At 38.8% G+C, this 27,856-nt stretch overlaps 2 protein-coding genes across 2 annotated transcripts in view; one reads left to right on the top strand and one right to left on the bottom strand.

The window, feature by feature from the left end:
- LOC127657821 (protein THEMIS2-like) lies at window positions 1-26,184 on the top strand. The gene is made up of 6 exons (XM_052146742.1): window positions 1-134; window positions 14,732-14,872; window positions 17,440-17,865; window positions 20,093-21,267; window positions 24,375-24,483; window positions 25,136-26,184. The coding sequence occupies exons 1-6, from the start codon at window positions 38-40 to the stop codon at window positions 25,210-25,212; spliced, it is 2,025 nt and encodes a 674-aa protein (XP_052002702.1). The 5' UTR covers window positions 1-37; the 3' UTR covers window positions 25,213-26,184.
- LOC127657834 (dual specificity protein kinase Ttk-like) overlaps window positions 1,970-27,856 on the bottom strand; it is a 465,704-nt gene continuing 439,817 nt past the window's right edge. The window contains exon 5 of the mRNA XM_052146763.1: window positions 1,970-2,097. The gene's annotated coding sequence lies outside the window, so the exon portion shown is untranslated. The remainder of the gene's footprint in view (window positions 2,098-27,856) is intronic.

Below are 27,856 nucleotides of genomic sequence, written 5' to 3'. Positions count from 1 at the left end.
GTGAGTGTGTGTGTGTGTGTGCCACTGACATTGGAAGATGGGGGACCTTCAGTCCTTGCGTGTCTTCATCAACTGTTTGGATCAACTGACTTTACCCCGCATACTACAGATCTGCTCTGGGGTCTATTTTCAGGGTAGGATTACATGCTCTCTTTCTGTTCAAAATGCTTTTTATGAAAGAAAGAAAAAAATATATATAATCATAAACAGGTAATTTTTAACTTCAGACTCCACTAAACAAAAAGTTTCCAAATGTAACAGAAAATCGAAAATAAACAGTAAAACTATGCAAGCTCATTAATTATTCAAGCTCTGTATGTGCTGGGAACACCAGTTCTGAAAAGTTAAGTTTACTTGTTAAATTTCCTTTTGAAATTAATTCAAATTTGTGAATAAATATGACAAGGTTTTCTACTTTATGACTGATACATATTGACATATTGATAAAGTTAAAGAACCATAAATAATATTTACTTATAAGCTAATTCATTTTTACATATAATTTAATACAAATGTAGAATTTACTTAATGTTTTCAAGTTCATGCTTAAATTAATTTAACTGCCCTCATCAAACCTCATTTGATATTATTGAAGCTTTAACTCTCTTTAAAACAAACAAACAAACAAACAAAAAAAGGTACTTGTGTGTAGAAATGTGACTGTTTTCCAATAGAGTAACATTTCTTCTGAGGGTGCGTTAATTTAAACTCAGCAAAAATATGTTGTAAAAGAAAGCAATAATACAAATCTAAATAGAAAATTGTCTGAAGTGTACATCTGCAGTGTATACACCAATCTGAAAAACTTGTAAAAGCATGTAAAAAGTCATTGCATTTATGTTTTATGTTTCAAAACAACATCAAGGTCCATGGAGGATGTGTGATGCATGTTGTCATCAGGTTAAATTGTTGTTAATAATCAGTTCATCATAAAATTAGGAAAATGCATAATGAAATCTGATACTTGAATGTTAAGTATGTTTTTTTTAAAGCTTTTAAAAAGAATGTGGTTTCTCTCAGATGCCAAACAAAACATTTTTGTTAAACTCTGTATATTATTTAAGCGTATATGTGGTTTGCTCTGTGCGTTTCAATACATTATGTAAATGTGAGACAGAATAAGCTGTCTGGTTTATTCTCATACACTCAAAAACGTAGTTTATTATGAGACTATTTTACAATTTACGCATTTCAATTTCCCATCAACATTCCATCAATTTACATTTTTGAATAATTTTCAACTTTAAATATTTTTATTTTTTTTTATTTTATTTTGTTAAAGATTATTCAGTTCAATTTGATGGAATTTTGTAATGAAATTGAAATTGTAATGACCTACATTTTAGCCTACATTTACAGTATATACGTTTTAACCTAAAATTATGGAATGATATTCCGGACATTATTCAAAAGGAATTGCAAATTGTATTTGCAATTGCGTTTTCAATTTGTGGACGCATAAAATGTGACATAATCCAAACGCAATTGCAAATCGCGCATTACGGTTTGCATTTTCGTTTAAGCAAACGCACAGTGACTGCCAGATTTCAAATGGAAAAGCAAAGTCCGTTTGCAACTGTGTTTCCCATATCTTACGAGTTTTGGCCCTGTCATATTTAAATAGCAATTTCAATTGCCACGTATGCTTTTTCACTTTCTCAGCGTCGCGTATGTAGCCAGCCAGAACTCAAATGGAATACTAATTCCCTTAGTATTTCCATTTCCGATGCCTTACACGGAAACCTGTCAATCAGGGTCAAGGGTGGGATTATGCTATGGGGCGTGTTTGTCTTGGGAAGTGACATCACTCACAGTCTATCAGGATCAATAATTAGCACTGCACTTTATTCATCTATAATCTCACATATTCTCCTCAATATACTACTTCATATATATATTTCATATACTCCTTACTTATTGTATTGTGTATTGTGTGTATTGTCTACTGTACATTGTATATAATTATTGTGTTGTGTAAGTATGTGTACATTTGATATGTAAATTGTGTTGTGTAAGTATGTTGTTTATTGTAATTGGTATATGTCTCGTCACTGTCATGACTGCTATGTTGCTCGGAACTGCACACAAGAATTTCACCTACTGTTGCACTTGTGTACATGGTAGTGTGACAATAAAGTGATTTGATTTGATAAACCGGCGTCTGTTCAGGGCATCACCTCTTGACCGTCGACTGTGAGTGACGTCACTTCCCAAGACAAACACGCCCCATAGCATAATCCCACCCTTGACCCTGATTGACAGGTTTCTGTGTAAGGCATCGGAAATGGAAATACTAAGGGAATTAGTATTCCATTTGAGTATTAGAAAATCAGTTATTTTGAATTCTTATAATAAAGGTGGCTTAAATTTCATTGATTTTGATTCTCTTAACAATACCTTAAAAATTAATTGGCTTAAACGTTTCCTTCACAATCAATCTTCTATTTGGAGTATAATCCCAAGATATATTTTTTCTCAATTAGGAGGTATACATTTTCTTTTAATGTGCAATTATTCAATTAGTAAACTTCCTGTCAAACTTTCCAATTATCATCAGCAGATGCTTATGGCTTGGAAACTTATTTACAAGCATAATTTCTCGCCACACATCCCTGTGGGGACCCGGGGTAGAATAGGTCCCTAGCACCCCCTTGCTGATCGTAAGAGGCGACAAATGGGGCAACTTGTACGCCGTGAGTTGCGACTCGTGTCAGTGGAGGAAGAGATCCTGGTGCTTGAGGATTGTGGCCTGCTGCGGCCGCCATATATCCAACACATCACTTTGGCTCCTACTTCATTCAGACGAGGGGTTGGAATGGCCCATTCCAATCAATCGGCTTGTCAGGATTTGCCCTGGACTTGGTTCAGAATTACAACCAACTATTTAGTTTTCACCTCTTCCAGAAGGCACTGGCGTAGGGTCAATTGAGTAGTATAAATCTTGTATTTATATGCTCAAGTATATCATATCTGTATCCTTGGTGTACATCCGGTGGAATCCCGCGGCACTGTACATCCCCTTGTAGGACTCCGAGGTGGGTGAGGAGCAGAGATGATGAATCTATTCTTTCTAAACATGGCAAATAAACAAAACACCAAAAAACGGATACTGGATCAAGACTTGGAAGTCGAACTAACCACTAACATTTTTTCTTCAAAAGAAGGAAATTGGCAAAGATTTATTTTACTTGAGTCTCTATCAATTGACAGCCCTCTCACTAAACTGTCTCCTTTTGCTATTCAGAAAGGAATCACAGGAATAGCAGGAACAGTCAAGGATATTAAAAAGCTGCGATCGGGACAAATTTTGGTGGAGTGCGCTCGGAAAGCAAACTCCGAGAACTTATTATGAGCAACAAATCTGGCTGGAGTCACTATGAGAGCATTCTGTCACCCTTCTCTGAATAACAGCAAAGGAGTGATCCGCACCAGAGAATTGCAAGACATGGATGAAGCTGACATAACCTCAGAACTGAATCATCTAGGTGTGATTGATGTCAAAAGAATAAGTATCAAAAAAGATGGACAAGTAATTCCAACAGGAACATACATTCTGACCTTTAACAGACCTCTCCCGCCAGAGAGAATTCAAATAGGATACCTAAGTGTCACTGTAGATATCTACATACCAAACCCGTTGAGATGTTTTAAATGTAAGAAATTTGGTCATGGTTCTGCTGGATGCAAAAATAAGGCTGTTTGCCACAATTGTGGTAAGGATGACCATGAAACAAACTGTACTAATTCCGCTAAATGTAAAAACTGTCTTGGTGACCATGCAGCCTCATCAAAGAAATGCCCTGCTTGGATTAAAGAGAAGGAAATACAAAAAATTAAACACACAAAGAAGGTGAGCTATCCTGAAGCCCGAAAACTTGTTGAAGGTCTCCCTGCCTTCACGCTGAATAGATCCTACTCTGCTGTGGTCAAACCAAATATACGAGAAATTAGTACTCAGACGGAACTGACTTGGATTTCTACAGACAAACCTCAAGTTATTAGTAATATTAAGAATTCATCTTCACAAAAAGCAAGAATGTATGTATCCAAACCAACCCGACTCAAGATACCCAGCTGGAACAAAGAGAACCCAGAGAGAAAAGGAAACCTCAAAATACAGTAACTCGACTACCAAACCAAGATAAAAACAGAACTTCAAAACATGACAACCCAAAAGATGTCGAAATGTCAGAACCTACGACTAGTCGAAGTCGTAGTCTTTCCCCTAAGTGTAAGAATAAAGGATTTGTACCTATCCTTCCCACTTGAAGATGAGTAATCTTTTAATCCAGTGGAATTGTCGGGGTCTAAAAGCTAATTTTGCAGAGCTGCAACATTTAACTTCTGTTTTGAACCCCCTTGCCTATTGTATTCAAGAGACTCACTTATCTCCAAATGATCCCCTGACTGTTAAAAATTTTAGACTGTTTAATGTCTATGGACCAAATGCACAAAGACCTTCTGGTGGATCAGCTGTCTTGGTTAAAAAGGATATTATTCACAGTCACATTGTACTGGATACCCAAATGCAGGCAGTAGCAGTACGTATCACCTTTCATAGAGTCATTACATTATGCTCTATCTACATACCTCCCAGCGAAGTTATTACACTGAAAGAATTGGACAAACTTGTAGCACAATTGCCGACTCCATTTATACTTATGGGTGATTTTAATAGCCATAATCCTTTATGGGGAGAAGATCGATGTGATGCTAAAGGAAAGAGAATGGAGGATTTTATACATAAAAATGACTTGTGTTTACTAAATGATGGAACCAAAACCTACCTTCATCCAGGTCATGGCACATATTCTGCAATTGATTTGACTATATGCAGTGCTGAAATCTTTTTAGATTGTACATGGCGGGTCTGGGACGATTTATGTGGGAGTGACCACTTTCCACTTATTACCTCATTCCCTCAATCGGATGTCCAACAAAGACCTTCAAGATGGCAACTTAAAAAGCAAATTGGCCTTCTTTCGAAATTATGTGTTATGAAAAATTTATTTCAGCAACTCAAGACAATCAGAACTCTATAGAAACTTTTACTGAACAGTTAATTGATATTGCAAATGAAACAATTCCAAAGACATCCTCTAAATCGCACTGTAAAGCTAACCCCTGGTTTAACGAGCAGTGTAAAAAAGCTATCGGGGCACGGAAAAGGCAGAAAGACTTTTTAATAAACAGCCTTCAACGGCTAATTTTATATCTTTTAAAATTTGTAGAGCTCAAGCTCGCAGAATTTTAAATGAAGCAAAAAGCAAAGCTGGAGACAATTTGTATCAAGTTTAACATGCTATACTCCCATGAAGAGGATCTGGAACATGATTCGCAAAATGAAGAACATTGGAAATGGATTTAATATCCAACATATTAAAAAACTAGATATTCTCCAGGCAAAGGAAATGGATATAGCAAACACATTAGCAGAATCTTTTGAAAAGAATTCGTCAATAGAAAACTGCCTCCCTGAGTTCCAGTTAATTCGAATACAGCAGGAAAGGGAAAAATTGAACTTCTGTTCTGATAACGAAGAAGTATATAATCAACCTTTCAAGATGGATGAATTAATACACTCTTTAAAATGTTCCCATGACACTGCTGTAGGGCCAGACCAAATTCACTATCAATTCTTAAAGCACTTACCCCAAAGCATATTATCTCTTCTTTTAGATAATTTTAACTCTGTCTGGTCTTCTGGACAAATACCACCCTCCTGGAAAGAAGCAACCGTAATTCCTATACCTAAACCAGGAAAAGACCATTCAGATCCAAATAACTACCGACCAATCGCTCTTACCAGTTGCCTCTGTAAAACGATGGAGAGAATGGTAAATAATCGGCTTGTTTGGACTCTGGAGTCGAAGAAACAAATAAGTGACTATCAATGTGGCTTTAGACGTGGAAAGTGCACCTTGGATCAATTAATCCGACTGGAAACTTATATTAGAGATGGTTTCATTAGAAAAGAACATGTTGTTGCCGTCTTTTTGACTTGGAAAAAGCATATGATACAACATGGAGATATGGGATTTTGAAAGATCTTTACCACATGGGTTTTAGAGGACGATTACCCATCTTTATTTCCAATTTTTTGACCAGCAGATATTTCAAAGTCCAAGTAGGAAACACCTTGTCGGATATTCACAAACAAGAAATTGGAGTTCCTCAGGGAAGCATTCTTTCTGTCACTCTCTTCAGTATTAAAATAAACAGCATTGAGAGTATCATTGGATCTAATATATTCTGCAGCTTATATGTGGACGATCTCTGCATCTGCTATAGAGGGAAGTACATGAGTACAATTGAAAGACAACTGCAGTTATGCATTCACAAAATATATCAGTGGTCAGTTGAAAATGGATTCAAATTCTCTAAATCAAAAACAGTCTGTACCCACTTCTGTATCCAGCGATCCCTTCATCTTGACCCAGAACTCTTCATTAATAGAGAACCGATTAATGTTGTTAAAGAAATTAAGTTCTTAGGACTCCTTCTTGACAACAAAATGACTTTCATTCCTCATTTGAAAGCACTTAAAAACAGGTGTCTTAAAGCCATGAATATAATGAAAGTACTGGCAAAAACAAAATGGGGAGCAGATTACATGGTTCTTTTGAGACTCTATAGAACACTAATTCGTTCCCGGCTGGACTATGGAAGCATAATTTATGACTCTGCCAGAGAATCATATAAGCGGATGTTGGACTCAGTACATCATCAGGGCTTACGACTTCGCCTTGGGAGCATTTAGAACTTCGCCGATGCAAAGCTTGTACATCGAAGCCAATGAACCTTCACTTCAAAACAGACGATTGAAGCTTTCACTCCAATATGCTATCAAAATAAAGGCAAATAAAACCAACCCCGCTTATTCTTCAATCTTCAACCCACAATTTACTCCTTTGTATGAGAGCAAACCTAAAAGTATCAGATCCTTTGGTATTCAGTATTAAACCTCATTTGGAGAACTTGAATATAAATTTGAACATTCTAACCCAAATACAATTCAATTCTATATCTCCCTGGAAACTAAAGAAGCCTAATATCAATTTGGACTTGACTCATCAGAAGAAAGGGGTGACCCATCCAAATGTATATAGACAGCAATATTTGGAAATAAGAAACCAATTCCCCTCCCATGTACCTATATTCACAGATGGCTCGAAGATGAAAAACAGTGTAACAGCAGCAATGGTGACTGGAAATCAACGCTATGGAATTCGTATTCCAAAACAGTGCTCAATTTTCTCTGCTGAGGCTCGTGCTTTACTTTTAGCTCTGGAGCACATTGAAAATTCTCTGCAAAAATTTTTTAGAATTCTTACTGACTCTAAATCCTGCCTTCAAGCAATGTACACTTTAAAAATTGACCATCCTTTAGTGGACTGCATCTTAACCAAAGTGGATTATCTACTAAATCAGTTCTTCAGCATTATTTTTTGCTGGGTTCCAGGACATGTTGGTCTTTCAGGAAATGAACAAGCTGATGCAGCTGCTAAGGAAGCTCTTAATCAGGAAGTTAATGAATGTCAAATCCCTCCCTCAGATATCAGACCGATTATTAACCGATATATTTTAAATAAGTGGCAAGAAGAGTGGAATATGTGCAAGAACAACAAGTTGTATGTAATTCATCCGGAAATTTCAAACAGACTTTTTATCAATTTTAAAACAAGATTTGATCAAGTGGTCTACACCAGATGTCGTGTAGGTCACGCAAATCTGACCCATGCCTTTTTGCTTAAAGGTGAAGACCCAACCCTATGTATGTTTTGTAATATTCCCTTATCTGTCAAACATATTTTACTAGATTGTCCTGGTCTTAACACAAGAAGAATGCTCTTTTATGAAGTTACCTCGTTAAAGGACTTATTTAATGAGATTGTGCCTGAAAAGGTTTTGGATTTCTTATCATATATTAATCTTAAAAAATATATTGTATAATATGACTTGCTATTTATATTTGTTTTGTTTTTATTGTATTTATATGATATTTGTTTTTTGTAATTGAATTCTTGCCATGAAAATAGCTTTGATCGCTGTCATGGCATTAAATAAAACATACTACTACTACTACTACTCGCCACACAATTTTTTAATTTGGAACATGTAGTATCTTCAGAAATGTAGGATACCACAGAACAACTGTAATATTCTTCATAAGAGGAAATCTTTATTTCTTGAAAACTGGTTCAATAATGGGGTGATATTAGTAAACCAGCTATTTGATAGTGAAGGTAATTTATTTAATTATTCCGATTTTGTTTCAGGATACCAATTCCCAGTATCTAGTAAAGAATTTAATATAGTTTTCAAGGCCATCTCTTTGGAAATCTGTATGCTGTTTAGAAACAATAATAGTGCTACAGTGACTTCTGTTTCTCCCCTAGCCCTGAATCTACTGTGGTTGGTTCTATTTGTTTTTCAATACATAAATCCAATTATAAAATTAGGTCATTATTTTTGGACCCTGTTACTTCAATTCCTTCCTCCATTTCTTATTGGAATAACCTTTTTGATGATATTAAATGGTCATATGTTTGGTCACTTCCTCAGAAATTCTTTCTAACTAATACAGTTAAAGAAATATCCTATAAAATTATTCATAGATTTTATCCAGTTAAATACTTTTTAAAGAAATTTAGAAATGATATTGATACTTCCTGCTCTTTTTGTGAAGCCTCCTCTGAAACTGTTGATTTGTTTTGGGAATGTCTTTCTACTTGGTCTTTCTGGAACAATATTGATGCTGTGATTGTCCAAAAGGTTTTATGTAACTTTTCTTTATCATATAGACACATTCTTTTTGGATTTTATGTTAAAGACAAGAATCTAATTAATGCATGTTTTTGTATAAACCTTCTTTTATATATTGGAAAGTTTCATATCCATAAATGTAAATATATAAAAAGTAAACCCCACTTTAGCTTTTTCAAAGAAGAATTGAAGATGTATTTAAATACAATTTCAACTTCTGTTAACAAGAAAGCAATGAAAACATCCAGAATTAGTGCCATGTTTAATATTCTCTCTTAATGTTTTTTTCTTTTGTGCCCTCTTCTTCTTTTTTTCTTTTCTTTCTTCTCTTACTCTCTTTTCTTTTTAGACTATTGTTGAATATATTTAAATTTCTTTCACATTTCCTCTCTTAACTTTTCCTTTCTGAACCATAATTTCTCTTTTGTTTTGAAAGATTGTTTATATTTCTTGTATGTATCGTCTTGTTCTGTTTGTTAATATTGCAATAAAACAAAAAAAAAAAAAAAAAAATAGTATTCCATTTGAGTTCTGGCTGGCTACATACGCGACGCTGAAAAGTGAAAAAGCAGACGTGGTAATTGAAATTGCTATTTAAATATGACAGGGCCAAAACTCGTAAGATATGGGAAACACAGTTGCAAACGGACTTTGCTTTTCCATTTGAAATTTGGCAGTCACTGTGCGTTTGCTTAAACGAAAATGCAAACCGTAATGCGCGATTTGCAATTCCTTTTGAATAATGTCCGGAATATCATTCCATATAAAATCTTGAAAAGACCATTGACATGTTATCATCTACCCATTAAACAGTACCTATGTCAAACAACAGTTCATATAAGCAGACATACATTCTAGAACAAAAACTGTCCTAATGTATTAGGAATTCGAGAGTTCCCTATCGAGAGGTCTCTCCTATTGCGTAAGTAGCTTACGCTATGGGAAAACTCCGTTTCTCGAGAAATATTGAAGTCTTTATGTAAAACACATTGCAGCTGCACAGCAGACAGTAATGAGCGAGGCAGCTCGGTCATTGGCTGTGCTGCGGCAACTGCTCGAACCAATGACGGGCGACTCTGAACGCTGCGACCAATGGGCGCGCGCCTGCGTCCACGCGCTCAGAGCCCGACGAAATTAGCATAGCCTGGCTATATAATGGGCACCCCGTCATACGAAGTTCCTTTAGATTTAATCTCCTTCAGCGAAGACCTCCTCTTCGCTGGATCCTCCGGATTGTTGGAGTCTTTCGCCTGCCGTTGACAAGCCTACAGCAGGACTGCTAAGAGGACGCCGGCGCCTTCAGCCGCCGAAGCTTTCTGCTACGCCATCCGGCGCGCGATCACTATATCCTTTTACTAAGCTACTTTGCAAGTGTTCGCCTTTGCGACACTTTTTGTATTTAGTAAAAGAGCAAATTCGAGGCGTTGTTCCAAATGCCTTCGACCTGCGCCTCGTGCAGAGGCCTTCTTCCTGACAGGGACCATCACATTATCTGCACTCGCTGCCTGGGACCTGACCACGCAGAAGCTGCTTTCACTCGAGGCGGATGCCCCGAATGTGACTCCCTGGGCCTCAACGAGCCGCGCGCTCGCTTCGCCGCGACCGAGCCTGCTACCACCGTGCTGCCGTCCCCTCTGTTCGAGCCGCGCAAGAAAAAAGCGCCGCTCACTGAGGCCGCCAGAACACGCGGACTTCAGTGACGTCACGCCGGGCCAGTCCCCGCGTGCTTCACCACCACCCGAGAACTTCCCGTCGCCAGTCCAATTCACGCAGACGGACCAGCACCGCTCCAACAGAGCGGTGGGTCTCATCGACGACGGTAAAAGGATGACAGCCTTTCCAATTGGCGCTGCATCCGACGACTGGCCGGGCTCGTCCTTCGACCCCGCGTCGTCGACATTAGCGGACACGAGCACGGGCACCAGCACGGTAAGAGAGTTCGCTGAATGCTTCACTGCAGCGAGCAAAACGTGTAAAACATTACCCAGTCCCCTTACAGGCAGCTGGAAATGTCTGTACAGCAGTCAATGGGCCAGTCACAGAACTCGCTCACCTGCAATCAAATGCCATTTTAACGGCAACACACAGAAATAACAAGAGTCATTTTCTGCCTGTGTCACTAAGGGGTCACGTGTCCACACTAAAGTGCGCACTCCCACATATCAATACTGTCCAAACAGTGCCGAATACTTTCCCAGCTCGAGCTGGACGCCCCATAAATGTAGACCGTGTGCCTATTGTCATGTATGCACCACTACACACAAGCACTGTTCCCACAGTTATAAACACTTCCCCAGTAAAAGCGGGAAATACTATAAATGTAGCGCGCGTGCCTGCTGTCCTGCACGCACCCCTACACACAAACATTGTATGCATGGCCAAAAACCCCGCCGCTAGTGGGAGGCTTTATGAAAGTGGCGCGCGTGCCTATTACAATGTATGCACCCCCACCCGTAAGCGCTGCCCATACAGTTCCAAACAGATCTCTGGCTCACGCCGCGAGCATCACAGATGCGACGCGCGAGCCAAGAAACTCCCCGCTAAGAGCGGGAAGCTTTATGAAAGCGGCGCGCGTGCCTATTACAATGTATGCACCCCCACCTGTAAACACTGTCTATAGAGTTTCAAACATTTCTCCGGCTGCGAGCATTACGGAGATAGCGCGCGTGCCTGTAATCTCACACGCACCCCTGCACTCGGCACTCAACACAGCTGCTCAGCGCCACCGCCTCTGAGAGCTGTAAGCGCAGTGTTAGCACATTTTCTGCCTGTGTTACTAAGGGGTTACGTGTCCACACTAAAGTGCGCATTCCCACAGTTACAAACACTGTATGCATGGCCAAAAACACTCCGCTGCGAGCGGAGGCTTTATGAAAGTGGCGCGTGCCTACTACAGTAGATGCACCCCCACCCATAAGCGCTGCACATACAGTTTCAAACAGTTCTCTGTCTCATGCCGCAAGCATCACAGATGCGACGCACGAGCTAAGAAACTCCCGCTAAGAGCGGGAAGCTTTATGAAAGTGGCGCGCGTGCCTATTACAATGTATGCACCCCCACCTGTAAACACTGTCTATACAGTTTCAAACATTTCTCCAGCTCACGATGCGAGCATTACGGAGATAGCGTGCGTGCCTGTAAGCTCACACGCACCCCTGCACTCGGCACTCAACACGGCTGCTCAGCGCGCACCTGCGCCTCTGGGAGCTGTAAACTCAGTGTTAGCACAAGGCAATTTGCCGGTGGGGCCCATACGTCACTGCGACACACCCCCAGCCAACATTCAGCCCATATCTGTGCGAGCAAAAGCCTGGGAAAAAATCCCCGACATGCCAAAATGGGTTTTGAACATAATAAAACACGGTTACTCACTTCAATTCGCTCGCAGACCACCCCGCTTTTCAGCGGTGGTTGAGACGAAAGTGAGGAAAGATGTGTCACGTGTTCTACGCACCGAGGTGCTCGAACTGATTGAGAAGGGCGCTATAGAAACTGTTCCTCCCTCTATGAGCGAGGTTTTTACAGCCGCTATTTTCTCGTCCCGGAAAAGGACGGTGGCCTCTGCCCCATTCTAGATCTCAGACATCTGAACAAAACTTTTATGATTCGCTCGTTCAGAATGTTAACAACCAAACATATCCTCACGCAAGTTCGCCTCGGGGGATGGTTTCTATCAGTGGATTTGAAAGACGCTTACTTTCACATTCCGATAGCGCCTCATCACAGGCCTTTTCTGAGATTCGCTTTCGAGGGACAGTCATACCAGTACACGGTACTACCATTCGGCCTATCATTGGCCCCCCGTACATTCACGAAATGTATGGACGCGGCACTTTCCCCCCTGAGACAGCGGGGAGTGCGAATACTGAATTACCTTGACGATTGGCTAATCATAGCACAATCAGAGGGTCAGTTAACGACGCACAGATCTTGGATTATCAGCCATCTAGAATGCCTGGGTCTGAGAATCAATTTTGCAAAGAGCGTGCTATCCCCCAGCCAGAATATCTCTTCTGGGAATAGTGCTAGACTCAGTGGAGTTTTGAGAACCATCACTGAGGCGCGAGCACCCTCTACGAGGCGCTTATATGCCCAAAAGTGGAAAGTGTTCAGTGACTGGTGTGATACCAAGAGCTTGGACCCCAAATCGTGTGAGATACCAAGTGTACTCGCCTTTTTGCAAGAGCTGCTGGAGGCGGGTCGCACACCCTCCACGCTCAAAGTCTATGTGGCTGCCATAGCGGCGTCGCACAATCCTGATAAAGGACATTCATTAGGGAAAAACGATCTAATCATTCGTTTCCTAAGAGGCGCTAGAAGGATGAACCCTCCTTGCCCCCCCTCGGTGCCGATCTGGGACCTGGCCACGGTCCTGGACGCACTCAAGAGTGCCCCGTTAGAACCTCTCCGAACCGTGCACCTTAAACAGCAAAACTGCGCTCTTGCTGGCGCTTGCTTCAGTCAAGAGAGTGGGCGACCTGCACGTGCTGTCATCAAGCGCTGCTTGCCTGGAATTTGGACCTAACGACTGCAGAGTTGTCCTTAGGCCAAAGCACGGGTATATTCCTAAAGTGCTCTCCACACCCTTCAGAGCACAGGTGATATCTCTGGCAGCACTATCGTCCCCAGCAGACGAAAGCGTCGCTAATTTACTATGCCCCGTCAGGGCGCTCGGAGTATATTTGGAACGTTCTGCCCTGTTCAGACAGACGGAACAATTATTCGTATGCTTTGGCGGCCGCACTAAAGGTCTCGCAGTCTCAAAGCAAAGAATATCGGGCTGGATAGTGGATGCTATAGCGCTAGCTTATGAAGCCAAGGGCCTTCAATGCCCCTTAGGCGTCAGAGCTCACTCTACGAGGAGCATGGCCTCCTCGTGGGCTTGGTCGAGTGGGATACCCATTTAAGATATTTGTGCGGCGGCGGGCTGGGCCTCGCCTTCGACATTTATCAGGTTTTATAACCTACAGGTCCCCTCATTGCATTCCAACATTCTATCAGCCTGACTGTAGAATGGACTGGAGTATGTATATGCTGAGCATTATCTCCTCCCTTACAAGGTCCGTCTCTGACTGACTTAAAGGATTTTTTTATGCATATCAGCACATAGAAAACTCAGTACATAAGATATGTGCTTGTGTTTGTACTATGAGCGCCCCACCATGGGCCACCTTGGAAGGGCGCTCTATAATATCCCATTATGTAGCTCGCCGTTGGCCGGCTCGTGGAATAATCACTTTGCTTTAAGGCTCAGGCATCTGCCTCTGGCTTTAAAGAGCGAAGTCAGCACGCACAGCGTTTTACATGGTGTTCCCATAGCGTAAGCTACTTACGCAATAGGAGAGACCTCTCGATAGGGAACGACTCGGTTACTAACGTAACCTCGGTTCCCTGAGAGGAGGGAACGAGTATTGCGTAAGCCGCCGTGCTTGTGCTTGGTCAGTTCGCTTCAGTCAATTGAACCTAAAGGAACTCGTATGACGAGGTGCCCATTATATAGCCTGGCTATGCTAATTTCGGCGGGCTCTGAGCGCGCGAACGCGAGGCGCACGCCCATTGGTCGCGCGTTCAGAGTCGCCCCCTCATTGGTTCGAGCAGTTGCCGCAGCACAGCCAATGACCGAGCTGCCTCGCTCATTAATGTCTGCTGTGCAGCTGCAATGCGTTTTACATAAAGACTTCAATATTTCTCGAGAAACGGAGTTTTCCCATAGCGTAAGCTACTTACGCAATACTCGTTCCCTCCTCTCAGGGAACCGAGGTTACGTTAGTAACCGAGTCGATTTCAAGGCTGAAGCTAACACAAATAGAGGATTCCCTACTTTGACTTTGCTTCCTCTTTTAACTATTATAGTTAGTGGGTTAGTTTGGGCCTATACACACAGACATATTGTAAATATTGATTCTGATAAAAATGTACCCGACTGTTAATGCAAATATTGTGCATGTTGTATTATTATTTTCAGGATCAGTATATGAGCTTTCAGGAAGTGAAGTGTGTTTATCTACTGGAGACCTGGTGAAGATCATTAGTTTAGAGCTTCTGTCTGTATCTTGTGAGGAGATTGACACAGGAACATCAATTGATTTGCCCATTCAATATTCAGGTGAGTCATCAAACAATGTGAATATGATAATGTTCACAAAAACACTATTATACACCAGAGCTGTTTATTTTTTATATATTTTTTTGGTAAAGCTGGACTTAGAAAGCTCTTTTTGTATTATTCAATATACAATTTTGTTTTTGTGTAACTGCTTTAATACTTAAAGGTCTAGTTTACTTAAATACTTTCACACCCTCATGTCATTACGAACCCGTATGCTGTTCTTTTCACCATGCAACACAAAGGAATGTTTGCAGAATATTCCAAAGATTCAGCAGTTCTTTCCATTTAATAAATTATAGTGACCATGTCTGTCAAACTCTAAAAAGAACAACAAAAAAAAAAGAAGAAAAAAGTCAGTCCATATCACTTGTACACTTTATTCCAAGTCTTCTGAAGACATATGACAGCTTTGTGTCACAGAACAGACCAAAATTTAAAACTGAATTCACAGATAAACGTCCCCCTCTATGAGCTGTTAACTTGAGAATGCCTGCAACTGGATCATTGAACTTTAGATGTCAATGATTTGTGAACCAGATCAACTAGTTGTGAAATACACTGTTAAATGTCTATGTATATCTTTGAAAATAATAATGAGTTTAATATATTGTAGTGCATCTATGTGTTCTGTCTCGTTAGTTTATGAATTTTTAAAGGAATATTTGGTCTTCAATACAATGTAAAGGAATAATTCACCGAAAAATGAAAATTCTCTCATCATTTACTCACACTCATGCCATCCCAGATGTGTATGACTTTCTTTTTTCTGCTCAACATAAATTACGATTTGTAGAAGAATATTTCAGCTCTGTAGGTCCATACAATGCAAGTGAATGGGTGCCAACTTTTTTAATCTCCAAAAAGCACATAAAATCATCATAAAAGTAATCCATAAGACTCCAGTGGTTGAATCCATGTCTTCGGAAGCGATTTGATAGGTGTGGGTAATAAACAGATCAATATTTAAGTTATTTTTTGCTAGAATTTCTTCTCCCTGCCCAATAGGGGGCGATATGAATGAAGAATGTGAACCACCAAAAACACAATAATATTGTGAAAGTGAAAGATTGACTGAGCAGGGTGGGGAGTTTATTGTAAAAAGTACTTAAATATTGATTCTCACCCACACTTATCATATCACTTCTGAAGACATTGATTTAACCACTGAAGTCACATGGATTTATGCTGACTTTATGTGATTTTTGGAGCTTAAAAATGTTGGCACCCATTCACTTGCATTGTATTGACCAAAAGATATTGATCAATACTTTTAATATTCTAAAAATATTAAAATAAATTAGACTCCTCCCTTGTTTATTTAAAAATCTGCACTTACAATGGAAGTGAATGGGGCTGGGCCATAAACATTAAAATACACACGCTTTCAAAAGTGGAGCCACATACATAAACAGCATACAATATGTGCTAACATGACTCTAGCCACAGAGTTTACTAGTGTTGTGTCATCAAGGTAAGAAAGTTGTTATATTGGATATAACTTTAAACTGACCGTAACTTTATACTGTAAAGTATAACATTACAAGTTTGTAAGAAAGGGATAATGTACAGTCAGCTGGTTTTTAATTGCACAATAAACCCAGACAGGATGATCAGGACCTCGACACGAAGCAGAGGATCAGCCTGAAGGAATAATTATGCGATAACAACAAGCTGACTGTACATTATCCCACTTATTTCGTGGCCACAAACTAACAAACTAAATAAATGGACATAACATTTTGATTTACATTGAAATTATGTAATTATGTGAGAAGAAATAAATCACTGAACAGCTGAAATCCACTCTTGAGTTCTGTTGGTGTTTATTTAGTAATTAATGACAGTCTGACTCCTCATTATCCTGCTTATTACAAGACTACTTGCCAAATAAATATATAAATAGACATGAAACATCGATTTACATTGAAATTATATGACAGGAAATAAATCGCTGAACAGCTGAATTCCCCCTCCAGTTTGTGTCTGAGTTCTGTTGGTGTTTACTTTGTAAATAATGACTGACTGCTCATAATGCATCTTATTGCAAGACTACTTGCCAAATAAATAAATAAATGAATCGAGTATTCCAGAGAGCCGTGTATTAATCAATTTTATCACGCTAAAATCAAGTTAACACATAATGTCTATATATTGTAGCTATACTTTTTAAACAGTGTGGATTTTAGCATATATGGACTTGCCCCATTCACTTCCATCGTAAGTGCCTTTCTGTAGATTAAATAAATTATTAAAAAGAATAAATGGATTAAATTAATGTAATACATTTTTTATAAAATATTCAAGAATAATAATGTATGTAATAATATATAATGTAATGTAATAATAATGTAATAATAATAATAATATAATCAAATATGGGTTTCTATTTATGGATATATAAAATCAATGTCCAAGTTTATTGACTTCCTGGAGGGACAGTAAGAACAGAAGAACTTTATGCAGCTCAATTGTGATGGATTGTTTTTATTTTTAATAAATTACATTTTAAGTGTAGCTTAACATCAGCATAACAGATTTGAACAAGTATGCCACTTTGTCACTAGGTCAGTTCCGTCTCATCGCGGAGGACCTGCCATACAGCACAATAGAGGAAATTGTGGGATTGTGTCCTGTAGGCGTGGATGCCTTTGGCTCGTTCACCTTCTTTAGCAGCAGTGAGCTGACTGTGGACAATTTCACACTACCTGCTGGAAAGCACTTGACCCTGCTATCAGTGGAGTTTGATGATGATGGGGAAAGACAAGCACGGTGTCAGTTGGTTGGGCAGAATGTGGCCTCTGCAGAGATACAACTTCCCTTATCCCTCAAGGGGGACTTCTATGAGTGTGAAGAAGACCGTGGTTACACTCTACAGGAAATTACATCATCTGTCAGGCTGAGCAGCCGTCGCTTCCGCAGCACAAATATGAAGAACAGTGGTGGCCCATTGATTTTCAGCCCAGTTTATGAAATTAAAGCCATTATGCAATGTGAGTACAACAGTGTATTTTACTTTCAATATGTTGATCAGTTGTTCTCATTGCACAGGGGTACTCAGTCCTATTTTAGGATCCATTGAACTCGGAAGTTCCTACTTGAAAAAGTGCAATCAATTGCCACTTGGAGATTTGACTTCCAACTAGGAAACTCAAGCGGAAATCCACTCTCCGATTTCACTGAGATGCAGATGCTTGACGTCATGCAGACATGGTGGCACCCAGGGAGATAATTATAAATATTCACTTTTTAGTTCTTTCATTACATTTTGCTAAGCAAATGTTTGCAGAGACCAGGTGTGTAAATTATCCTTTCTGTTGAAAATCAAATACCCAACAAATGTGAGCATTGTATTTCCTATCCTCCAGGATTTGGTCTCACTTCAGTTGAGACATAAAGTTTGAACTAAGGGATTAGTAACTGTTAGTAAGTTTGAAAGTCAGTCCTTAATTTGGTTGAACCGTCCGTTCTTAACGCAAGACTTAGGTTGTAGGCTCTCTTTCTTTAAGAAATATGTAGTTGCATAATATAACCAAAATTCCGAAAAATAAAAAAAGAGTGATTTCAAATTTCATCTCATTTCAAATCAGATGATTGCAACACGCTTCCAAAAAGTTGGGACAGTCGAGTGTTTACCACTGTTAAACATCACCATTTCTTCTAATAACATTTATTAAGTATTAGAGCACTGAAGACACAAGTTTGTTAAGTTTAGAAAGTGGAATATTCCCCCATTCATCCATTATGTAGGTCTTTAGCTGCACAATTGTACAGGGTCTTTGTTGCCGTACAGTGTGCTTCATAATGCACCACATTCTCAATTGGAGACAGGTCAGGACAGCAGGCAGGTCAATCTAGCACCTGCACTCTCTGCTTAAACAGCCATGCACTTGAAATCATGGTAGTATGTTATTTGCAGTTGTCTTTCTGGAAAACCACATCTGATTTTTTAGCATTTTTATCCCAACCATTACTCCTGATTGGGGTAAAAATTCCATAAATATTGACTTAATTTTAATGGTGCAATCCTTTAATATATATTAGTGCGTAAATTGTAACTTAGTGCCCATTTACGCTATAACTAGTCTTGTAACTAGTAAAAAAGTTGTAACTTACGCATGACAGCAAATGGCAAAACGGTAGTGTTTCCATATTGTAGGTTGACTGTCACCAGATATGCCTCTTAGAGACAAAACTGAGAAACAATGTTGCACTACTTGCATTTGTTGTACAGGAGTACGATTATCAAAACAATGTATAATATACCATAATCTGAACACCTGTCTCTGCAAACGTTTGTTAAACAGTTTTTTTATGATGTAATGTAGGAACATTAACACATTGGTGGATCTTATTTAATAATAGTGAATGTTTATAATTTACTATGCATCTCAGCAAAATCAGAGTTGAAGATTTTGAGTTTCCTAGTTCTGAGTCTGAACTTCAAGGGGCATTCATTCCTAGAAGGAAGTTGGAAATTCAGACTTTCTGAACTCAGTAGAACACAGCATATGCATCCACAGCTTGCTTTGATGCAGCATCATGTCTAGTGTGTAGCACCCTTAAAGGAATATTCCTGGTTCAATACAAGTTAAACTCAGTCGACAGCATTTGTGGCATTATGTTGATTACCACAAAGGTATTCAAGGGGTTGTTGACATAACACCGTCATGGCCATCAATTGGCTATAACTTTACACAGAAAAGATTATTAAGTGATTTTATCACACTAAAATCATGTTTACATGCATACTGTTTGTCTTGTAGCTATCTATCTATCTATCTATCTATATATATATATATATATATATATATATATATATATATAGTTATTATAATTTTATTTTATTTTTTTATTTTATTTTAATGTAAAATAATTGGCCACATTCACTTCAATTGTAAGTGCTTCATTGTAACCTCGATTTTTGCATTTTTTAAAGAAAAGAATGGGCGAGCCAAAATACTTTTTTGAGGTAATCGATATTATGCCACAAGTGCTGTCAATTGAGCTTAACTTGTATTGTTCCTGGAATATTCCTTTAATGCAGGAGATATCAAGTAGGATTATTCCACATACGTCTTTTGAAAGGAACACATCACTACTTTCCAAGTAGGCACTTCTGTACTTATTTTCCTGCAGAGTTTAATCCTCTATTATAGGAGCTTAATGTGCGGATAATGTCTTGGAATTCATTTTTGGTAATTATTATTTTACATTCAGTGAGGAAGGACATAGTCAAATTCCCCTCAAGCCTGGAAGTGGATGTCCAGGACGTGACCGAACAGTTCCAGAATTTAGTGTTCATAACTCCTCTATCAATGGCTGAGGTTGCAAGTCAGCCAAAGGAGTTTTTCCCCACTATGGCAGAGATCCTGGAAGGGCCAGAGGGTAATCCATTTTTTAATTGCAGCTGGTTCCAAGAACTGCAGAAAGGCAGGCATCTAGTATTACATGGGTGGGGAGACACACCAATGGTATTAGCCTCAACTCCAAAGGGGAGAAAGGGAAAACAGTACTTCCTAATCTCACATGGATATGGTGGACAAATGAGAAGGAGGGCCAGGGAATTTCGATCCGTCTATGAGCTGTACTTGGCATTCTCTCAGTCTCCGGGATTGAAGGCAAGTGTGTTGCAGGACTGTGAAGAGGTAGAGGAAGAGGGAATACCTGCCCTCAGTGTTGGTGAGCATCTTGAGGTTCTTGGGATGGAATCGGTGGACAGGCTCGAGGACCAATCTGGAGCTGCTCAGAAAGTAGATAGACTAATTTGCAAACGGACTATTGAGGTGGATGACAAGGATGACCAAGATGATAGTGAAGAACTTGCTCTGCCACTGTTCATGGCAGGCCACTTTGTGGAAAAGCTTTCAGATAACAAGAAGTACAGGTTAACAGACTTGATGAACAGCTCATTGCCTCGTGATGTCAAAGTGGTGATTCAAGATAAAGAACTAAAGAAAGATCCCCTGATGGGGTTGCCAGCGCTTAAGCTTGAAGAAACTTTCAATGAGATGACGGTGTTGACTAGCCTACCCAACAAACCAGATTGTTGCTTTGAGTTGCCAGTACACTGGTTAAAAATGTCTCTCTTTTTTACCTCCGATCACCTGCCTTGGTCCATTGGTGAGCCCCCCAAACTTCACGTAGAGACAGTCACTGAGGTATCAGAGAACTTCTACCACGAATATCACAAACTTACAAGCAAATTTGAGGAACCTCCTCCTCGTCCACCAAAGAGGAAGCCATTTGCTTCAGAAGCACCTAAAAAGTCTCCCAAGTCTAGACCTTCTATATCATTACCAAACCTAGTCAGCGCAATGAGCGAACAACTTGAGGATCTCTCGGTGGGCCAAACAAAGGCAAAACGTCCCCCTGCTCTGCTGCCTCTTGACAATGTAAGCAAAACATGTTTTTTTATTCTTCTACTGAAGAGAAGAAAATGTTAACTTTTAGAAATCAAACATTAATATCTGGGTTTCCTGATGATGACATACTGTTATACAGTACAATTGCTATTAAAGTAATTCACTTTTTCCAAATTCCCCCCATGGTTAATATTCACTTAAGGCTGAATTATACTACACGACTACTGGGTATCATACACATTTGTAAATGGCTACTGATAGAAAGTGACATCACACACCAAACATCTGATCCAATCCAATCACAAACTCACATGTAAGAACATGCTGTCACGTTCTAGAAGCCACATAACAAAATAAACAAAAATGCACGGTAGCGCCACCTTTGTTGTTGCTGTTAGTGTGTTCCAAGACAAGAAAGACTCAAGGCCAAACACATTTGGGTGCAGTCTCGGGTGGGAGGAAACGGCCAGTATGGCCTCTAAAAACTGCAAAATGAGTTAGAGGTGAGTGCTGTTAAAAGTTAAGCTCCACTTTGAGTGCGTGTTTGCTATCTTCATTTCTTGGGGTTCATATGACTTCAGATTTAAGTCATGAAAACATCACACACTACAAGATTTTGTCTGTAGTCATGGATAATCAGCTGAAAAATCAGATCAGTCGCTTGGTGAGAAATTACCCCGGCGACCAAAAGTTTGGAATAATGTACAGATTTTTATGTTTCGGAAGGAAATTGGTACTTTAATTCACCAAAATGGCATTCAACTGATCATCACTATTTGAAAAAAGTTAGTTTTGATCAAATCTAGACAGACCCCATTTCCAGCAGCCATCACTCCAACACCTTATCCTTGAGTAATCATGCTAAATTGCTAATTTGGTAGAAAATCACTTGCTATCAAACCCAAAGCTATTTGGTTCATTATATGAAGCTTAACATTGTCTTTGTGTTTGTTTTTGAGTTGCCACAGTATGCAATAGATTGGCATGTCTTAAGGTCGATATTAGGACAAAAATGGCCAAAAAAACCCCCAGCTTTCTCTAGAAACTCTTCAGTCAATCATTTCTTTGAGAAATGAAGGCTATACAATGCTTGAAATTGTCAAAAAAAAGTACGTAAAAAGATTTCATACAAAGGTGTACGGCACGCTACAGTCTTCAAAGACAAAGGACAACTGGTTCTAACAAGGACAGAAAGAGATGTGGAAGGCCAGATGTACAACTAAACAAGAGGATAAGTAAACGCTCCTCAGCTGACATCTTCATTGAATTCTACCCGCTCAACACTGGTTTCATGTAAAACAGCAAAGAGAATACTCAGGGGTGCAGGCCTTATGAGAAGAATTGCAAAGAAAAAGCCACAATTGAAACAGAAAGACAAAAAGAAATGGTTAGAGTGGGCAAAGAATCACAGACATTGGACAACAGATAATTGGAAAAGAGTGTTATGGATCTTAACCCCGTTGAGCTTTTGTAGGATCAGATAGACTGTAAGGTGTGTGAGAAGTACCCAACAAGATAGCCACATCTATAGCAAGTGCTACAGGAAGTGTGGGGTGAAATGTCACCTGAGTATTTGGACAAACTGACAGCTGGAATGTCAAGGATCTGCAAAGCTGTTATTGCTACACGTGGAGAATTTTTTTGATGAGAACTCTCAAGTATTTTAAGACGTTCTGAACATTTTTAACACATTTGTAAATGGCTATTGATAGCAAGTGACCATCACACACCAAACATCTGATCCAATCCAATCACAAACTCACATGTAAGGAGTTTTAAGGATTTTGAAGTTAAGAAGTGTCCGACAAGACAGCCACATCTATGGCGAGTGCTACAGGAAGCGTGGGGTGAAATGTCACCTGAGTATCTGGACAAACTGACAGGTGGAATGTCAAGGATCTGCAAAGCTGTCATTGCTGCACGTGGAGAATTTTTTGATGAGAACTCTTTCAAGTATTTTAAGACGTTCTGAAAATTTTTCTCATTATTAATGTCCTGAATATACATTGTGATCAGTTGAATGCCACTTTGGTGAATAAAAGTACCAATTTCTTTCCATAAGAGCAAAATATGTACATTATTCCAAACTTTTGGCTGCCGGTGTATATACTATGTGATTTTCTGTGAAATTTGTCAACTGCGACTGGCCCAAAATCTGCAGACTGTAACAAACTTGCACGGACGAGCACTTGGATTTCAAATCAGGGCTAAAATTGGCATTGAAGTCGTAGTGTTATCAAGCCTTTGCAGAAAGAGTAATGGAGTATTTAACATCGTTCATTATTCAGTTCTATTTAAAGGAATAGCTCACACTTCTTGACATCATTCACATTCATGTTTTTCCAGACACTTAATAACTTACTGTGGAACAAAAAAGCAGAAGTTTAGCAGAATCTCTAATGTGGCCCTTTCAATATGATAAAAATAAAGGGGAAGCACTGGCGCTCCAAAAAATGACATAGGCCACGTACACACTGCAGTTTTGGGAGTGACATCCAAATGTATTAATAATAAAGAGTCAATCCCCTAAATTATCTTTCTGCTTGTGTACAGAATACAGGAGTTGCTCCCAAAATGTGGACAATGAATTAAGTTATAAGCTATTTTTTATTAGACTTTTTTTTGCTGTTTGTTTGTTTCAAACTGTGCTCTTCACAAATACCGCATCACCAGACGGCTGGTGGAAGCAGCTACAGTGAAGACACGTAACAAAATTTGACGTAATACTTTATAAGACTCATAATGGAGTGCATGAGTCGTATGGACTAATTTTGAGAAACATTAATGGTTTTTTGTCATTTTCGGAGCTTGACAGTGTCCATTCACATTCAGTTTCATTGTATGGAAAAAGAGCATGTTGGTGTTTCTGTTAAACATCTCCTTTTATGTAGAATAAAGAACATAATTCGGGTTTGGAAGAACATGAAGGGGAGTAAACAATGAATTGGGAAAACTACTACACTACAATTTTTCATTTATAAAGTAACACTCTAGCTGCAAACACCATGTGGGACAGTAACCATGATCTTTTTGTATAACAGAAAACAAAGCATGATCTCGATGTTCCTCTTTTAAATTTTGTTTAGCTGGGTCTGCAGCTTACAGATGTGTCCTTTTTGTCTTCTTGTGCAACTCAGACTCTAGGGTATCCCCCTCCACTGTTGCCTAGAAAAAACACATCAATAGCAGAGAGCACCAGTCAGCCTAATATGTACGTGAAAAGACCCTCAATGGCACAAAATTCAGGTTGGTTTCTTTTTTTTATATTTATGACAGATATGTCAAGCAAAATTTTTCTCTACAGTTTAATATACTGCGTTTGCTGCTTGAATGATCTTTGAACTCCCGTGCATGACGTTCTATTTTTGGACCAACGATTGCCCAAAATCAAGCAAATGCTGTCTTTACATGCTTTCAGAATGAACATAATTACGAGTTGCCACCGTAATTATTGCATATGAATGACCCCTCAAATCGCAATTACAACTGGGAACTTTGGAGATAATTTTTTTATACACTAGTTAGAGTTGTCAAGACCCATAACATTTCAACGTGGTTGGCAAGAAGACAGTTTCAGTAGTGAATAATTAGTAATTCTTCTTTTTTAATATATAAATACAGCAACCTTGTTGCAGTATTGTATTATGTACACGTTTGTTGCCTTGTTACATTTATAAAGAGAAAAATAATGTATGGACATGGCCTTGTACAAAAATGAGCGAGAATGTACCTGGAGCACTCCATTCTCTCTGACCACAACGTACTTGACCGTGACGTACTCGTAATTATGACGGAATTAGGGAAAGTATCTTCCTATAGACGCATGTGAAGGCAGCATAAAATATTGATAACTTGCTGCTCCTTTCATCTATTAATTTGTCTTCCTCCAAAAAAATAGCAAGGAGACTCTCTGATCAGGATCATGACTACGAGTACATTGATGACATTTTAAAAAACACCATGATAGCATCATGAACAATTAGACCAAGGACAATCTTCAAGCAATGCAGAAGAAACCCCAGATATTAAAGGAGATATTGGAAACTCCATTGTACCCAGCCTTAAATGTCAACCCCAGAAGATGACATGTCCAGCAGTATGACAAGCTATGCTCCATCTGAAACTATTTTAAACAGCATTTTTACTGATTCTTTTATAATTATTGTGCAAGCACTTTTTATGACCTCATATTAATTGAGACATTGAATAGCTGATGAAAAAAATGTAAATGAAGACATGTTATGCATCATCTAGCCACATTTTATTCATTTATATGCTCCGCTTGAATCCTCAAAGTTGTCACAATGCAATGCTTAACAAATGTAACATTGTGTGAATTAGAGAGCCACTTTTAAAGTGGATTATTTAACATTTCGACCACTAAAGAAACAAAGTACGCTTTCATTAAAAAAAAAATAAAAAATAAAATGTATTAAAAACTACTGAAGAGACATTATTGAAAAGAAAAAAAAAACTTATATCAACATGGGCTGTCAAATGCTTTTATATTCTCTCAAAACTATTAATATAAATGGGCCCGAACAGCTGAACATTCTTCAGCAGAAATGACAGGGCCTTATGACATGAGCAGAATTCTTTTTTGTGTGTAAATGCATTTTAAGTTAATTGTCCAAGTGAATTACTATGACATGAGAGACAACTGACATAAGAATCGTTTTACTAATGATTTACAAACTAATTTGCTCCGTTCATGTTTCATGAACAAGGCCTAATGATTTGACTATGAACTTCAGGCTTGCAGGTTGTTGGCTCTATGGCGAACACTGGTAAAACAGATCTGAAAAGACTAGATTAACTAGACTTCATTGTCTGTTGATCTGAAGTGATCCTCATCGATGGTGGTGAAAATGTGTCCTTCATTGCTGAGAAAATCCACAATTTGCCTGTATAAGAATTTTTTTTAAATAAACAAACAAATAAACATGAGAATCACACTGCACTAAAAGAAGAACTGTATTCATTCACAACATGCTGAATGTGGTTAGCACCACCGACATGAGTCTTAATTTAAATATCTTGTATTTTGAGCCAGAAATAGATTAGATATATATGTTGGCTTGAGTTGTTTTTTTGTTTTTTTTTAGGGGTGGCTTTTGCACACAGTTGTCAGTGTCATGACAAGTATTTTGCATAGTGTGAGCTGTTGAACATCTAGTAGTTAGAATTGAAAAAAAAAAAAAAAAACTTTTCTTACAGACAAGACAACAAGAATCACAGATATTCAAGACTTCAGAGAAAAAACTTTTACTGTTTCAGGGGTGTTCAATTTAAATCAAGAAGTCATGCCTGTAAATGGCCTTTTCAATAAAGGGTCTAAGAAATCATAGCTTACACTGTTTTAGAGGCAATGATCTTGTGTTGCTATGAAATTAAAAAAGCAATGTGCGTTTCAGGAATATTTATAGTAAATTTCCAAGTTGGCAGTATTACTTTGTGAAAGTAAGAAACTTTAAATCCTAAACACTGCTACATTGTCAAGCTAGCAATATACTGGTCAGAATAGTATAATATATTTATCTCTGAGCTAAATCGCAATGCAACCCCAAATCTCCCTACCTGCAGTCTATTATTTTCAGCAGTTTTTTTTCTTCTCCCCTTTTCTCCCCAATTTGGAATGCCATATTCCCAATGTGCTCCAAGTCCTCTTGGTGGCGTAGTTGCCTCCGCGTCTGAGACCGTCAATCCGCGCATCTTATCACTTGGCTTGTTGAGTGTTACTGCAGAGATGTAGCATGTGTGGAGGCTTCACGCTATTCACTGCGGCATCCACGCACAACTCACCACACACCCCACTGAGACCAAACCACATTATAGTGACCATGAGGAGTTTACCCCATGTGACTCTACCCTCCCTAGCAACCGGGCCAATTTGATTGCTTAGGAGACCTGACTGGAGTCACTCAGCACACCCTGGATTTGAACTCGCAACTCCAGGTGTGGTAGTCAGCTACCCAGGCCCCATTTTCAGCTGTTTTTATAATTTGTTCTTTTGCAAATAAGTGTAAAAATGGGAGCGGGCCATTATTACATGTTTGCAGAAAAAGGAGAGCAAGGTATTGGTTAACAGGAGACAAAAATAATTTAAAAAAATAAATAAATAAAAAAGAAAATGACCCTACTAACAGTTGAAATTATTTACAGTTTTTATTTTTTTTAAATAAATGTTTTCCTTTGCAAATGGTGCTAATAAGAGCAAAAACGGGCGTAAGCCGTTTTTCCGTGTTTGTTGACATGTTATCAAGAATAAACTGCACGAGTTTGTGAATGAATTTCATAATCTTAATTTTAAAATGCTTTTTGGGTGGTCCATTTAAAAAAGGGCAAAGCTAAAGGCAGCTATAACAGCCGGTTTTTCACAGGTATCATGTAGATTTAAAGGGAAATGAGTGTACGATCAGAAAAAAGGAATGCATGAACATGCAAAATAGGGACACAGATATGAGCAGTATGCAAACTAGAAGATCAGTTACAGGTACTGCACAAAAATAACTCAGAATTCTGCTTTAAATGTCATGCTTGCGAATAATTAAGAGAAACTGCATGCCGGTTTTTAGTGCTTTTGCGTCTTTTATTTTTTGTGCTTTATTATCATTCAGTA

The sequence above is a fragment of the Xyrauchen texanus genome, chromosome 17 (genome assembly GCF_025860055.1).
Source record: "Xyrauchen texanus isolate HMW12.3.18 chromosome 17, RBS_HiC_50CHRs, whole genome shotgun sequence".
NCBI lineage: Eukaryota > Metazoa > Chordata > Actinopteri > Cypriniformes > Catostomidae > Xyrauchen > Xyrauchen texanus.
The sequence above is the reverse complement of the archived record's forward strand: the minus strand, read 5'-3'. Positions and strand labels throughout refer to the sequence as shown.